At 41.3% G+C, this 16552-nt stretch overlaps 1 protein-coding gene across 4 annotated transcripts in view; it reads right to left on the minus strand.

Annotated features, from left to right (window-relative positions):
* Positions 1-16552, minus strand: part of EFCAB2 (EF-hand calcium binding domain 2) — a 161620-nt gene that overhangs the window by 29356 nt on the left and 115712 nt on the right. For 2 of the 4 annotated variants that reach the window (XM_033200710.1, XM_033200708.1), the window contains exons 4-6: positions 9884-9963; positions 8735-8777; positions 8527-8593 (exon numbers count right to left, since the gene is read on the minus strand). In XM_033200710.1, the coding sequence (XP_033056601.1) occupies positions 8527-8593; positions 8735-8777; positions 9884-9963 (190 nt within the window). Of the gene's footprint in view, positions 1-2281; positions 5002-5288; positions 8274-8526; positions 8594-8734; positions 8778-9883; positions 9964-16552 lie in introns of those variants that run through there. The other 2 variants (XM_033200707.1, XM_033200709.1) reach the window with 2 other exon arrangements.

Consider the following 16552-nt stretch of genomic DNA (forward strand, 5'->3'; position numbering starts at 1 on the left):
GGAAGGAAGATGGGAAGGTAGGAGAGAAAGATCTAAACACATTCCATCCCACAGAAAATACTCCTGCCCTTACCGAACAGTCGTCATCCCAACTAGCCTGCTATCTTAGACTCTCTTTGTTGTGTCTTTTAGGCATTTGGCACTTAGACACTGGGTGACCGCAAAGGGGACTAAATCTCTGCGCTTCTTCTCAGGAGGGAAAAGGATAGAGCTGAGCTCTCTATTTTACAGACAGAGGTGCACAGGAGGGGAAGCGCCCGAAGCAGAGTGAGTCACACATGGAGCTGGGAGCAGAGCGCAAGATCGCCAGACTCTCAGGCCTGTGTGTCGGGCCCTGAGTCACGCACCTTCCCCAGCAGTGTGAGAACAGAGATGGCTTTCCACAGGGCCCGGCGAAGCTGTGGGGTATGGCAGGCTCTGCAGAAGCCAGGAGTCATAAGGGTAAGCCAACTTCCCGCAGAAGAGGCTAAGTACTCTCCTAGTCAGGAACTGGCATGGTGATTTACAGCAGATGCTGAGGGCAAGGTCGGTGAGCTGAAGAGGCAAAATACATTGAAGTGATCTGAGTGTAAAGAAAAATGTTCCCTTGGCAAACAAGGTACGTTTATTCTGCAACTTAGGAGATAAAATGAGATTTCTGTGGGGAGTCTACGTTGCGCTTTCTGGTGGCCTTAAAGGAAACAGACAAATTTGTGCTAAAGATAAAAATGAATTACATTCCATAAAGCCAACTCTATGACACTGAACAGAGAAGATTCCCTTGAGACAAGATGTGAAGTTGAACATCAGTCAGAACTTCTGAAAGAATCCTCGAAGATGGGGCCTGGGGAGGCACGCAATCTCGATGCAACCTTCCTCTACTGCCTTCTGCACACGACAGCGGCTCCTCGGAGAGAGAATATGATGTCATCACTTGATCATCAAGAGATTAGGGTTCATTCACCAGGCTGTACTTCTTTAATGGCTTACAGGACTTAACTCAGAGCTGTTTTGTGTGCTCCAAACAAGTCTGTGCCTGGGTTGACGCATGAGGCTCTCGCACACGCTTCAATGCTGCATGTCCGTGCTGGCCCCTGCCACCGAATGATATGCCCCTGGGTATGCGTCCACCTTGAAGGGTATTTCATATCTCGGCCACCCTCCTTCCCAGCTGCAGTGTGTTCCTATCATAAACAGCCTGTCTGTTGATGTTCTGAGGGTCACCACACTCCTCTCCTCCTCCATCCCCACCCTGTCCTGAAGGCATGTGGCTCATCCTCATCTTTGGCTGGTGATTCTGACATGCGCAGTCAAGCCAGTGGCACATCAGTTCTCATGTGGATTTTACCTTGGGAAAATCTCAGGTAATCCTGGGGGGAAAAATGATCTTGGCAAACTAGAGAAGGAAGAAATGTCTTCCACTGTTACCACTGCTGGAATTATTTGTCAGAAAACCTTCCAGAAGTGACGATCCCTCGCCATCGTTTTCACTCGCTATTTTTTGAATGGGATGACCACATATTAATCATCTAAACTGGAACATTTCTAAGAGTACAAAGGAGACCTGTTAATAATTACACTGGGATGGGTGTAGTCTGGGACTACCCCAGGCAAAGCAGGACAGACGTCCAGCAGGACATCCTACTTCTCCAGGCCATGAGTAGAACAAAGACATGTAGGGCAGAGTCCCAGATGACCTGACCCCAGCTGACAAAAAAAACATAAACAGAAATAAGTTTTATTCTTGTAAACCTCTGACTTTGGGAGTTTTGTTATCACAACATAACCTAGAAAAAGCTGATACAGCCCCTTACCGCTGTGTAACTTCTTGATTGCCACCTCTGCAAAATGGGGATAACTTCATAGCACCTACACCGATGGGTGGATGTGAGGATGAAATGAGTTCATGTAAGTCAAGCACTTAGGACAGTGCCTGCAACACAGAGAACAGTCAACAAACGTCAGCCACTCTTACTATTTATTCATATAATAACACAGGAGAAGAAAAGAAACACGCTAAGAACACAGTGAAGTCAGATTTCAAAGGACACGTATTATCACTCAGCAATGGTAGGAAAGACCACCCCTTGCTACCAACACCAGCCACTTGCCCTTTTAGAGCCCCGAGCCCTCTAACCCCTCCCATCTGTTAGCCAGTCCTCTTACCTGGGTCCTTCCCTAATGGTAGCCACGGACACCCTCGGAACTGCTTTCTTGCAGATTCCTCAGCCTTTGGCTCCTTCCACCTCACCCACATGACAAAGCCTTAACCCTGGTACAACAATCTACCTGTTTTCTTTTCTTTTTTGCTCCTGAGCACAAAATCTTCCAGGGTTTCTTGAAAATCCTTACATGGGCTCTCTCAACTCTTTTTCCCATTTCCCACAAGAGACATTCTAAAGTTACACCTTTCTCTTCAAGCTCTATAACCTACTACCTTCCTCTCCAAAAGGCAGTAGAGGCCATGAGGTAGGGACCACAGGCCAACGTTGGTTCATTGTTCCTAAATCTCTGTATTGCTCTGGAAGCCGGCCCCTCCCTTCACCCTCTCTGTGGGCTCTCAGCCCTCGGACTAGAAATGAACTTGCTGTATCTGCCCATCTTCCAAAAATCACTCCCCCAGCCTGCTGTCTGTTTCCTTCTCTTCACTGCCGAGTAACTTGTCCTCCAGGCTGCAACCTTCTCACATCCATTCCTTCCTCAGTCCACTCAACTCCATACCCTGTTGCTTCCCCACATCTGCCCTGGGAGAGGCCCTCCATGAACTCTCATTGCTAACACCAATGGACGTTTTTTCCGTCTTTAATTTCCCTCTCCTCTCCACTACATCTGGCATGGCCACTGCCTCCTCCTTGCGATTCTCTCCGATCTCGGCATCCAAGATGCTTCTTTCCAGCTTTCCTTCTTCTCAGGCTTCTCCTTCCTAGTCTCTTTTGCGGGCTCCTCTTCCTCTGCCTTCCCGTAAATGCTGATGTTCCCCATGGTTTTGTTCTAGGCTCTCTTCTTTTCCTTTCAAGCTACTTACATGCTGAGCTCCAAAAGTGTCTGTACCCAGCCTCACCATTTTGCTCACCAATGCCCCATTTGCTCCTTGGATTTCTTATCTGAATGAATGGCACTTTTACCCATCATCTGAGCCAGAAACCTGGGATTCATGCTTGACTTTTCTCAGTCTATCCCCTCCCACCAACCAAATAGCCTACAAACTGATCTCACTTCTAGTCTTGACCTATCAAATCTATTTTCCCTGCTGCTTACAAATGATCTTTCTCTGTGATCTTCAGAATAAAGTCCAAACTCTCACCCTGAAATCTTAACTCAGCACCTAACCCGATATTCTTAATGATACAGCTTGTTTACCGCTCCAGTTTCACCTCTCATCATGACCCCCCAAATCTCCTACCTTCCAAACATACTGAGCTGCTTTCAATTCCCAGGTGGTTCCATGTTTCATGACACCTCGAGGGTTTTTGGACTTGCCACTCACCTGCTGAAATGCCCTGTGCCCCACCGCCCACTTACTAAACTTCTCATTTTAAAGTCAGGTGCTTCCTGTCCTGGGAAGCCTTCTCTGCTCACTAGCACCTTTCATCTCCCAGAAAGCTCCCTCCCTGCAAGGCCGAGTAGCTGCCCCTCTTCTGTGCTTCCACGGTACCCTGAACGTGCCCCTGTCTGAACTGTGGCTGCTGATGGACTTGCAGGCTTCCTGCACTGAACTGTGACCTGGATTCGTTAGGGACCCTGGTTCCTAGCACATTATCTCACGATACTCATTCAGTGTTTCATGAATGAACGAACAGTGACAGTCTCTTGGGTAGTGGCCGCGTCTTTCGGGGGCAAGACAGCACGCCTGAGGAAGGCTCCCAGCAACCTGAAATGCTTACATCTATGTAGATACACACATACAGTGGTAAAGCCACCTTTACATAGAGATCTGTGTGTGGTGTGTGTGTGCGTGTGCGTGTGTGTGTGTGTGTGTGTGTGTTGTTATAAAAGAATATCTAAGTTAGGAAAATTGTTCATTCTCCTTTACCTTATCTTCCCCTTTGCTTGTAAGTTGCCATATAGTGACTATTTTTCCATTGTGCCTGCTTGTGCTCAGAGGCGTCCCCGTCACTCCATTCTGCTCTGTCAGGAGCTGCACATTTGCACACCATCACATTTCTCAGCATTCTTACTCAGTATTCAGGACAATAGTCCCATGACAGATATAGGTGACAATTCTAAAGACAAAGAGAGAATTGCCACTACCTTACACTATCAATTTCCACTCAGCCTTCTTTTCTTCAGTTTCAATGATCTCAACTCCTTTAGCTACTCCATAAAAGGTGACATGCTGGATCAGCAAATATAAATGTTTACTACACTCAGTTATTACAATCCCAAATAACATTCATCATTGGCACTCATAAAAAATCAATTAATATTTATTTGGATAAATCTCCTTCCACACTCAGATTGATGAAGCGTTTGTTATTGTTGAAAAAGGAAGCCTTCATTATATTGCTCCTCATTGTCAAGTGCTGGCCATTCTGCCCCCTCTTAAGATCTTTATATGCCAAACCTTGGGTCATTACAGTCATTTTCATTTTGTCAACTTAATTAATTTGAAGGTTACCTGAGTTTTATTATAGAAAATAACAATTCTAATGTTAAAATGTTTTAAGAATAGTTTTTAAATAAATAGTAATTTATCATTCTGTAAGGCTAGACATACTAAATTTGTTTTAAAGTGTTATGATCATCTTTAAAAACAAAGTATCTTAAAATAATTATGTCACAAGGTATTAAATATCACATATAGGAATCCTAAGATTCCTTAGATTCTCTTATCTTAGATGTGAAATTAACAGGGAGAAACAATTTCTAAAATTGTCCTTTCAATTAGAAATTATCTTTAGAACATTTAATTTTCATCTATCACCATCATTGTTATATAGTCCTTGTAATGAATTGAATTTGATTCTGGATCAATTGCAGCAGACAACATTTCTTCCATTTCCTCTTGAGAAAAAGGCTCACCTCAGAGAGACAAAAAGGAAAATTTATCATTTATGATCATCTGATTTTTTTCTTTCTCTTTCCACTAGTCAGCTTAATAGCCATGGAGCCCCACAAACTCCCACAATGTCATTAGTTACGCTCCCTGGAGCTGCAGAGCCAGGCTATCACGACAGTCCAGAGGTTCAAAGAGAAGGCTATTGTACACCCTGGCAGATTCTGGACTTCTTTTAGCCTGCAGATGTCATAGATCAAGCAACCTCTAGAGCGCGTCATTTCAGGCAAAACAGTAGGAAGACACACAGATATCACGAACAAGGTTATTTATTTAGATGAAAACTTTTGAAATTACCAGAGGATCAACTTGAAGCCCCAGTATTTGATGAAAGATGGAAGGAAAATAGCTGATGGTTAAAGCACAAGTTTGGATTCACATGCTGGCTGCCTCTTACTCGCTCTGAGGTCTTGAGCAAGTCACTTAACTGCCCCACACCTTAGTTTACCTGTCTATAAAATGGAGGTGATAATGACACTACCTATCACAGGGTTGTCATGAGGATGAAATGTGTTATGATTTGAATGGGATGTAGAACAGTACCTGGCATATGAGCAGCAACATGTAAGTGTTTGTTTAAAAAACTGTTCTGAGATCTTCCCTCCTGCTAAACACTGTCTGATGCAATACACATTCCTGGACACTTAGGGACTTCTATCTTGTAGGAACTTGATTCAATGTGATTTATTTTGTTTATCATATGACATCCTGGGCTGTAAGAATGCATATTCTCAAACTAGCTGATACTTTGTGGATATTGTGAAGAGCGTGCAAGTAACTTGAATCTATATTGCTATGTAGCATAAATTTACTTAAAAACAATTTGTAGAATTCTGAGACTCTCAAAGTAGCAATTCTTAAGCACCTATTTTACCAAACTAGTCAACTGCTATTACACTTAGCTGATAGGTCCGTTATATTAAATCATAACTTAGATTTGTATAGTAATTTACATCTTACATATTACTTCCAAACATATTGGTTCATATATGTAGAAGGTTTGTAATAACACTTGTTGAATGAATAATTGAAACCATATATATTCTTACTTGAAAATACCTGTCCTATGCTTAGTCCACTGAGATACTCAATAGTTGATCTTTAAGTACCATGAACTCTCTGTAAACATATCATTTTTGAAATTATCACACAGTACCTCCAAGTAAACCACGTGATTGCACCATCTCTGTATACACTGCAGTCTGTTCTGACTTCTCTGTTTTAGTCAGTAGCGTTACCATAATACTTGTCATTGAGGGCAGAGCCTTGATGTTACTTTTGATTCGGCTCTCATCTTTGTCACCTACACTCTGTTACTCATCATGACCCATGGATCCTGCCGCAGACAGTCCTACTGTACCAATCCCTTCTCCCCATTGCCATTTCTGTTGCCAGGTCAGGCCTTTACTTGGGTGCCTTCAGAATGCTGAAATAACCTTTTAACTGGCCTCCCTAGTCCAACCTCTTTCTCATGCATCTAACAAACCGACCAGCACCAGAAAAACCTTCTCACAATCACTCATACACCATGTGACTCATCTGCTTAAAAGCCTATAATACTTCTCCATTGCCCACAGGTGAATTCCAAACTCCTGAGCCTGGGACTCCACAATTTAGTCCCAGTAAATCTACTGAAGTTAATTTCCTGCTGTTTGCCAACATTACCCTCTGGGCCAGCTCGGCTTATTTTCTCTCTGAAATAGCATGTTCATTCCTACCTCCCAATTTTTGTTCAGACTGTTTTACATATCAATAATGTCTCCCTCTCATTAGCCCTTTCACCTGGTCTTCATCATCTACTCATTCATTCATTCAACAAACATTTGTTGAGATCTACCGTGTGTGAGGGAATTAAAACGCACCAGAGTTTACCTCTGCCCTCAACTTAACCATGTACATTCTACCCTCTCAAAAAACCTATTTTCTCTCTAAGTCTTCCCAGACCAAGCTTTCCAGGGTGGTCCGGCCCTGGTTGATCTTCTGATATTGATTTTTCTATTGTCTTGCATTGTGAATTATTTTATGTTAGTTTTATCTCCCCAAGAAGATTGTAATATCCTTGAGAGAGGAAGTAGATTTCAGTATCATTATACCTTACTACACTTACTAAATCCTAAACATACAGTAGGCATACAACAGTAGGAAAAGCTAACCGTTTGGGCCATTTTGACTAAACTCATGTTGTCTAATACATAACCTAGGATTTACTTTCTTTAAACTAATCCTTAGGATTAAGAAGCTGATGCTTTGAAAGTTGTAACATCCCCATCAAAATTAATCCCTAAGATAATGTTAACAATGGCATAAGAGTTCTTGGGTGGCAGCTCTGATGGTCGTGGCATTCTTACCCTCACTCCCTGTATTCTGTCTAAAGGTGGATCAAGTTGGGATGGTCAAACCAGTCATGCATGTAGATGCAGTCTTAGTCTTCCCTACTCCAAATTACTTGCACTTTTGATTCTGTCACAAGTGATTAGCAACTGAGTCATTCAGGACTCAATGTGTGAACCAGGGAGCTCTAGCTCTGTATGGGAGAAGGCAAGGTGACCAGTATGAGGCTGGCTTCAGGAGACTGTCCATCAGGCCACTGACCTTCAGGGTAAACAACTTTACACATCAGCCTAGCAGAGAGAATTCCTAAAGGAAATACGTTGGCATATATGTAAGTGTGCAGGTTTTATGTGTGTGTGTATGCATATATGTATGATGGGCCATGTTCGAAACAAATATATATGGTTCAATTATCATTAAAAAAGGAAATTTTTAGTGTTAAAAATGACCTCAGTATTCAATTGAGGTTACATTAGCTATAACTTCACCAACAGAAAAGCTCTTTAAAAAGGAAATTTTACCAGCACTGTGGGAGGCCAAGATGGATGGATCACCTGAGGTCAGGAGTTCGAGACCAGCATGGCCAACATGGTGAAACCCATCTCTACTAAAACTACAAAAATTAACTGGGCATAGTGGCCCGTGCTTATAATCCCAGCTACTCAGGAGGCTGAGGCAGCAGAATCACTTGAACCCAGGAGGCAGAGGTTGCAGTGAGCTGAGATCGCGCCATTGCACTCCAGCCTGGGCAAGAGAGCAAGACTCCGTCTCAAAAAAAAAAAAGGGAATTTTTATATACTTCTATTCAAATCTTCAATCTAGGAGGAGGCCTTCATTTACAGTGATTGGTAGTTCATGTTTTCCAGATGGCATATCTTTTATTCTGGAAATGCTCTGAACGGAATGCCTGAAATTATAGAAGTAATCACTATGCTTCACAAAATCCTACGAGACAACAACCCATCTTCTCTTTCCCTGCTCTTTGTCCTCTTAACCCCCACAGAACAGAAACCACCCCCAAGCCAAAATAGTAGGAACAGTAAATAACTTTTTAACCAGAACAACTGATTTTAAAGTATCCCCTATGACTTTCACATAACTGTTAACGAATTATTAATTCCTCACATAAGTCATTGTGATAAGCAATAAATCATGCTTACCTTCCTCAGTCATATACTTGATCAGTTCGTCCTTAGTAAGAAACCCACGTTTAGCTGAATCTAAAACCTAGGGGAAAAGAAAAGATAGATATTATATTTTTTCATTTGGTGAATTAAGTTCTACATGATGAATTTTTCATATACATGTGTATATAAATATATGTATTTATATACACATGTATATGCATATAAGCTGGAGTTTACATACCTCAAAAGCTCGAAGAAGGACATCTTCTGGAATTGGTCTGTATCTATAATTATGCAATAAAATGAGTAAATGCCACAGTATTTACCACAGTCTCTACATAATAAATCAGTAGTCTCCAACCTTTTTGGCACCAGGGACCAATTTCACTGAAGACAATTCTTCCACAGACCCGGGAAGGGGAGGGATGGGTTGTGGATGAAACTGCCCCACCTCAGATCATCGGGCATTAGATTCTCATAAGAAGCGCGCAACCCAGTCCCTGGCCTGGTGGCTGGGGACCCCTGTAATAAATGACCACATAAAACAAAACAGGGCTGGGCGCAGTGGCTCACGCCTGTAATCCCAGCACTTTGGGAGGCCGAGGTGGGCAGATCACCTGAGGTCAGGAGTTCGAGACCAGACTGGCCAACATAATGAAACCCTGTCTCTACTAAAAATACAAAAATTAGCCAGGTGTGGTGGCATATGTGCGCCTGTAATCCCAGCTACTCGGGAGGCTGAGGCAGGAGAATCGCTTGAACCCAGGAGGCAGAGGTTGCAGTGAGCCAAGATGGTGCCACTGCATTCCAGCCTGGGTGACAAAAGTGAAACTCCCTCTCAAAAAAATAAAATAAAATAAAATAAAAGCTGCTGATATATTGAGATGAGAATACTCGCCTCATTGAAATCTTTTTGGATTTCTGGATATGAAAGTTGAAATACCTCAGCCCCACAGGAAATACTTAGTGCCAAATCACTGACATGTTTGAGGTTATCTATTTGCTTTTTGGAAATCAATTTATCTGGGCACACGACTTCTATGATGAATGAACTACCGTAAGCTAATGCTATATTTTTGCTAGAAAAATATTAGGATTCTTATTTATCACTGATAATTCAAAACAGAAGATAATAAGAATGTTGATTTACGATTTTTGTAGCTTATTTACCCTCTAATTATGCTTTGCTTAGGATAACACTAATGTGGTTGATATTTCTAAGCATGTACCAACTGGCAGGTCAGAAGTATCTTGAAAGGTTAGAGGTAGGCCACCTTAAGATACACCGGTTGAGTATAATATACAAAGTGAAAAAGTCAAGCGTCCTGAAATGAATGGATTCATAATTCAGATCATTACTTTGCCTTAACAATTGCATTTACTTACTTACCTCCTTTCTAGTAGTATTTCCGTCATCACGGGAAGAAATTTTTCGAATCGAATGTATCCAGTGGGTTCTTCTTCTTCTACCTAAACATTCAGTAAGTAAACAGCCATTTATTCATTCAACAAATGTATTCAGCAACCACTTTTTCCAAGCACTGTAACAAGTGCTGGAAACTCTGGATGGTGAGCACGCTGGCCATGACCCCTGCTCACAGAGCTGGTACTTCAGTTTTTTAAGACTTCTCTTCATCATTCAACTTGAACACAGCTGATACTCTGATAAGGGAGACAGACATTAATCAAGAAACGCAACACAAATCCACTGTGAACTGATGTAAGCACAATGAGGGGAAGGAGCATGGGTCTGTAAGAACAGTTAATAAAGAACACTTGGCTGGGCGTTGCGGCTCACGCCTGAAATTCCAGCACTTGGGGAGGCCAAGGCAGGTGGATCACTTGAGGTCAGGAGTTCAAGACCATCCTGGCCAACATGGTGAAACCCCCCCCCCATCTCTTCTAAAAATACAAAAATTATATGGATGTAGTGGTGCACGCCTGTAATCCCAGCTACACGGGAGGCTGAGGCAGGAAAACCACTTGAACCCGGGAGGTGGAGGTTGCAGTGAGCCAAGATCGCACCACTGTACTCCAGTCTGGGCGACAGAGCGAGACTCCATCTCAAAAAATAATAAAGAAAGAAAGAAAAAACACTTCTTAGACCAGGAGACCGGGGAAGTCATCCATGAGGAAATAACACTCCAGCTGACTTAGAAAGGATGAGTAGAAGGTAATGAGACAGAGACAGCAGGGGAGAGACAGTCACCTAGAGGAAACTGAATATGCTGAGACTCCGCGCTGACACATTGGAGGCTAGGAGGCTGCAGTACAAGGGGCAGGGAGAAGGCTTCAAGATGAGGCTAGAGAGAGAGACAGGGGCAAGACGGCAGGGCCTTGTTGTCCATGACAGTGGTAAGGTTGCTAGCCTGAGAACAACGGGAAATCAGTGACGGTCTCATAGATGCAGGTTTTGAAGGAGGACACTGGTTGAGGGTGAGGCAGCCTCTTTGGTAGTTCAGGCAGATAGGACAAAGGCGTAGATGGGAGTGACGGCCATTGAGAGAGAAATGGATAGCTTCAAAAAATATTTTAAGAAGTGAAATTGATAGGACCTGGTCCTGCATTCATTATGAATAAGGATGGAAAAAACAGAGGATTCAAGGATGACTCCCAAGATTCTGACTTATACCACTGGGATAAGGTCATGCTTTTCCCTGAGATAAGGAACCCTGAATGAGGCACCAGGTTAGGGGACCAATCACCATCTCAAGGACCAACTACATCCTAAATCATCATAATATGCATTAAGTACCTCCACAGTAAATAGAACTTTCACACCACCACGAGGTTAGAAGACTATACCTGAGAAAGAGAATGTTTGGCACTTAGCACTATTAAATGAGAATGAAACAGATCCCCGCCTGTGGGTTCGACTTGGATGGAGTGGCTGAACAAAACACCATTGACCTTAACTTTCATGTCAGGCTATCTACAAGGAGCTGTAAATTTTCCACTCCCTTTCAAAAATCCTATTAAAAGGCTCATAGATCCCAATTCAGCAGATGAGCTTTGGACAGATTTATTCTTTGAGCAAAAACAAACAAGCAAACGAAAAACTATAGGTTGCTGCTAAGTGGAACACACCATCATCCAAATGACTCCTATTTTTTCATGTTTATACTAGAGTCACACCTAGCATGGTGGAACCCTCAGACTCCACTCTCAGCAGAAAATGCAATGCATTCAGTGACAGAATTGTGTGTTTCAGGATTTCTGAGTCCATCCATTCATGAACAATTGTCCTCAGTTGCCTCTAGGTCCAAGGCGAGCATTTTGCAAATTAATGTTCACATGGCTCTGATGCGCTTGAGTAGCACTCTGCAACTCCCTACTCAGGAGCCTCGGACAAATACAATGTCAATCTCATGAGGTTATCTCCAAAGGAGGAATTTTAAAATTAAAATGTTGAGCTGCTATTCTGGTTACTCCAGAAATTTGCTCCAGAAGCGAGAGCAGTGGTTTTTTTCCTTTCTTCCCACCACCAACAAACCACTGTAGAGCAGCAGTCTCAACCTTCAAAAGATCAAAACCCCTTTTTAGTTTACATGCACCCTGATCAAGCTACAAACTGTTGTTTGTTGTTCCAAAGGAAGTTCAACTCTGTAATTCCATCTCCATCAGGGAAGAACTCACAAATGACACATAATATATGCCTCATATCTCTTCCCCAGGTTCCCTCACGACTTTCACAAACCCTCAGGGATGTGAACATTATGGTGCAAACTCCACAGATTCTTTCTTGCCTAACAGATCTTTGTGGAACTAAAATTACACGAAAATAAGTTAAAACAAAACAGCCAACTAGTCAGAATAGCGGACAAGTCATAAATGTTCTTTGTTATTGTTGTTTTTAAAGAGGGACAATGAATAAACAGGCCTTGTGGTTAGAAAATAAGAAGAAAAATGGTTATGACCATCTTCAACTTGGGCAGAAATTGTTAATATCTTTCTATGACCCAACACTGTCCTCTAGAGGCCATATCCAATTTGTTCTTCAGCACAAAAACATGTATAAGCAATGGCATTAAAAACATATAATTACATAGTAATTCCAAGTACAGCATTCATGGAATGTTTAATATAGACACTATTTTATATTATAAAAGGATGTTTATATTTGAATAATCTTTTGATTTTAGAATAGCTTTAGATATACAGAAAAGTTCCAAATATAGAGTTCCCATATACCTGTCACTCAGTTTCCTCTATTTTTTTTCCAGTCTTATTGAGGTATGATGGACAAATAAAAATTGCATATATTTAAGGTGTACCACACGATGTTTTGACATACATACACCTTGTGAAATGATTACCACACAGGCTTATTAACATATCCATCGACTCACTAGTTACCTTTTCTGTATGTGTGGGGAGAACACTTGAGATCTACTCTCTTAGTAAATTTCAAGTATAGAATAATTATTAACCATAGTCACCACGCTGTACATCAGAAATTGTTTTTCTTATCACTGAAAGCTTGTACCTTTTGACCAACATTTTCCCATCTCCCCTACCCTCACGTCTGGTTAACTACCCATCTATTCTGTTTCCATGAGCTTGACTTTTGAAAATGTAACAGAGATCATGCAGTATTTGTCTTTCTGTGTCTAGCTTATTTCACTTAGCATAATGTCCTCCAAGCTCATCCATGTTGTTGCAAATAGCAGGACCTCCTTTTTAAAGGCTGAATAATATTCCATTACATATGTACATATACACACACCTTTTGTTTATCCACTCATTTGTCTATAGATACGTTGTTTCCATATCTTAGTTACTGTGAATAATGCTGCAATAAACACAGCAATATAGCTAGCTCTTAGAGATTCTATTTCTTTTGGGATTTATACCCAGAAGTGGGATTGTTGGATGACATGGTAATTCTATTTTTAGTTTCTTGAGAAACCTCCATAGTGTTTTCCATAGTGTCTGTGCCAATTTACATTCCCACCGACAGGTTCCTTTTTCTTCACACCCTCATCAACACTTTTGTCTTTTTGATAGTAGCCATTATAATAGGTGCGAGGTGATATCTCATTGTGGTTTTGGTTTGCATTTCCTTGATGAACAATGATGTTCATATACCTGTTGGACATTTGTATGTCTCCTTTGAAAAAATGTCAGGTCCTTTTTTCCATTTTTTTTTTTTAATTAGGTCGTTTTTGTTTTTGCAAGTGAGTTGTCTGAGTTCCTTATATGTATTGGAATATTAACCCCTTATCAAATGTATGGTTTGCAATATTTTCTCCCATTCCATAGGTTGCCTTTACATTTTGCTGCTTGTTTCTTTTGCATGCAGGAACTTTTTGGTTTGATGTAGTCCCACTTGTTTATTTTTGCTTTTGTTGCCTGTGCTTTTGGTATCATATCCAAAAAATCATTGCCCAGACAATGTCAAAGAGCATTTTCCCTATGTTTTCTTCTAGTTTTATGGCTCCAAGTCTCACATTTAAATCTCTGATACAGTTTGAGTTGATTTTTGTGTATGGTGTGAGATAAGGATCCAATTTCATTCTTCTTCATGTAAATAACAGTTTTCCTATCACCATTTACTGAAGACACTATCCTTTCCCTATGGTGTATTCTTGGCACTCTTGCTGAGGATTAGCTGACCATTTGTGCATGGCTTCATTTATAGGCTTTCTATTCTGTTCCAACAGTCTATATGATTGTTTTTATGCCAGTACCACACTGTTTTGATTACTATTGCTTTGTAACATAATTTGTAATTTCATTTGTGATATAATTCATCTATCATTAACTCTTACATTATGGCACACTTGTCATAACTAATGAATCAATATTAATATATTATTAGTCACTAAACTTCAAACTTTTTTGTATTCTATTAGTTTTTATAAAATGCATTTTTCAAATATGGTATATTCCAATGTCATAAAAAAGAACAAGAAGTATAGGGTAGATGTTTAATCATGCTGATACCTTGATCTTAAACTTTCAGCCTTGAGAACTGTGAGACAATAAATTTCTATTGTTTAAGCCACTCTGTGTGGTGCACTATCAAAGCGGCTCTGGCAAACATTATAACTAACATATATTCTAAATATATATGACATATTTTTATCCAAAGACTTTGAATCACTATCATCAAGCAGAAGTCTGATCAAGTTTGAATCACTATCATCAAGCAGAGCAGATACTCAGAATTCAGAACTGTATTTCACACCTGTAATCCCAGCACTTTGGGAGGCCAAGGTGGGTGGATCTCCTGAGGTCAAGAGTTTGAGACCATCCTGGCCAACATGACAAAATCCCATCTATACTAAAAACACAAAAATTAGCTGGGCATGGTGGTGCGCACCTGTGGTCCCAGATACTCAGGAAGCTGAGACAGGAGGATCTCTTGAACCCAGGAGATGAAGGGTGCAGTGAGCCGAGATCACACGACTCCACTTCAGAGCAAGATTCTGTCTCAAAAAAAAAAAAAACTGTATCTCACAGAGTTGATGCAGAAGTGCAGAAAAAATGGTGCAATCTGAACCTATTTTCTCCAGGAGGAAACTCAATTATACTGAAATGAATTCAAGAAAGATTCCGTACATTATATCAGACATGTTTGAAAAGACTACAAAGTCATTGCATTTCTTCACTTAAATCAAAGTCATGTTGGGAAAATTCACTTGACTTCTTTCTGTATTGGTCAGAATCTTTTTTAAAAAATAGATTCTACAGGACTAGGTATGAAAAGCAAATATATAGATAAATAATTTAAAAAGACATTACCTTTCTTATAGAGAAAAATCACAATATATTCCCCATGTTAAACCAATAATAGTTAAGAATGTTATTAGCCGGGCGCGGTGGCTCAAGCCTGTAATCCCAGCACTTTGGGAGGCTGAGACGGGCGGATCACGAGGTCAGGAGATCGAGACCATCCTGGCTAACATGGTGAAACCCCCTCTCTACTAAAAATACAAAAAACTAGCCGGGCAAGGTGGCGGGCACCTGTAGTCCCAGCTACTCCGGAGGCTGAGGCAGGAGAATGGCGTAAACCCGGGAGGCGGAGCTTACAGTGAGCTGAGATCTGGCCACTGCACTCCAGCCTGGGCGACACAGCGAGACTCCGTCTCAAAAAAAAAAAAAAAAGAATGTTATTAAAATTCATCCTCTAGCATCAGCATGCTCATGTCTAATACAGGGGGAACAGTAACCTACAGGATGGTTGTGAAGGTTCCATGAGATACAAAAGTGCTTTGTGAACTGTGAGAGTAGATGATGATGACGATGATGACAATGTTCCATGAGATATGAAGGTGCTTTGTGAACTGTGAGAGTCGATGATGATGATGCTCCATGAGATATGAAGGTGCTTTGTGAACTGTGAGAGTCGATGATGACGATGACGATGACGATGATGATGCTCCATGAGATACCAAGGTGCTCTGTGAACTGTGAGAGTCGATGATGATGATGATGATGATGATTTCTACCAGCAGTGTACACACTTCTGGTTCTACCACACGTAATGACACTTTTTCCTAAAAGACTCAATCACCGGTGCTGAAATTTCAGGCACATCCTCACTGACCCACCATGTAGACCCACCTGTTTATACAGACGTTTGCCTCTGTCACCTATCCGTAAAATGCCACATGGAATGTGGCAATTCAATATGATAATGTATGGAATTGCTAGGCACATTTAATACCTTCTCCCTCACCCCATGTCTAGAGGACAGGGTATGTGGGTTAGCAGTGATGCCTCCACCTCTGCTGTTTCCCCCACATGGCCTCTTTGGACTGAAAAAAAGGCGAGAGTAACAAATATCCACCAAACTCCACATCCCTCCCTTCAAAAGACAGAAGAAATTCACAAAACAAATACATCCTGTTACTGCAAACATGAATGAGGCAAAGTAAGTTAAATCTAGTTTGTTTCTTCTAAGAGAAGGGCCAATGTGGAGTAGTAATGTAAAAGTAACCCAGGCAGCATTTATGAATGTAAAGGAAAAATGTCTTCGCCGGAAGGCCCCTCGAGTGTAGCCTGCTAAAAGTACCATTTGCAGGGAATTCATCTTCATAGTGTGCCAGCAGAT

This window comes from Trachypithecus francoisi, unplaced genomic scaffold (genome assembly GCF_009764315.1).
Source record: "Trachypithecus francoisi isolate TF-2019V2 unplaced genomic scaffold, Tfra_2.0 Lachesis_group5, whole genome shotgun sequence".
In the NCBI taxonomy this organism is placed as follows: domain Eukaryota; kingdom Metazoa; phylum Chordata; class Mammalia; order Primates; family Cercopithecidae; genus Trachypithecus; species Trachypithecus francoisi.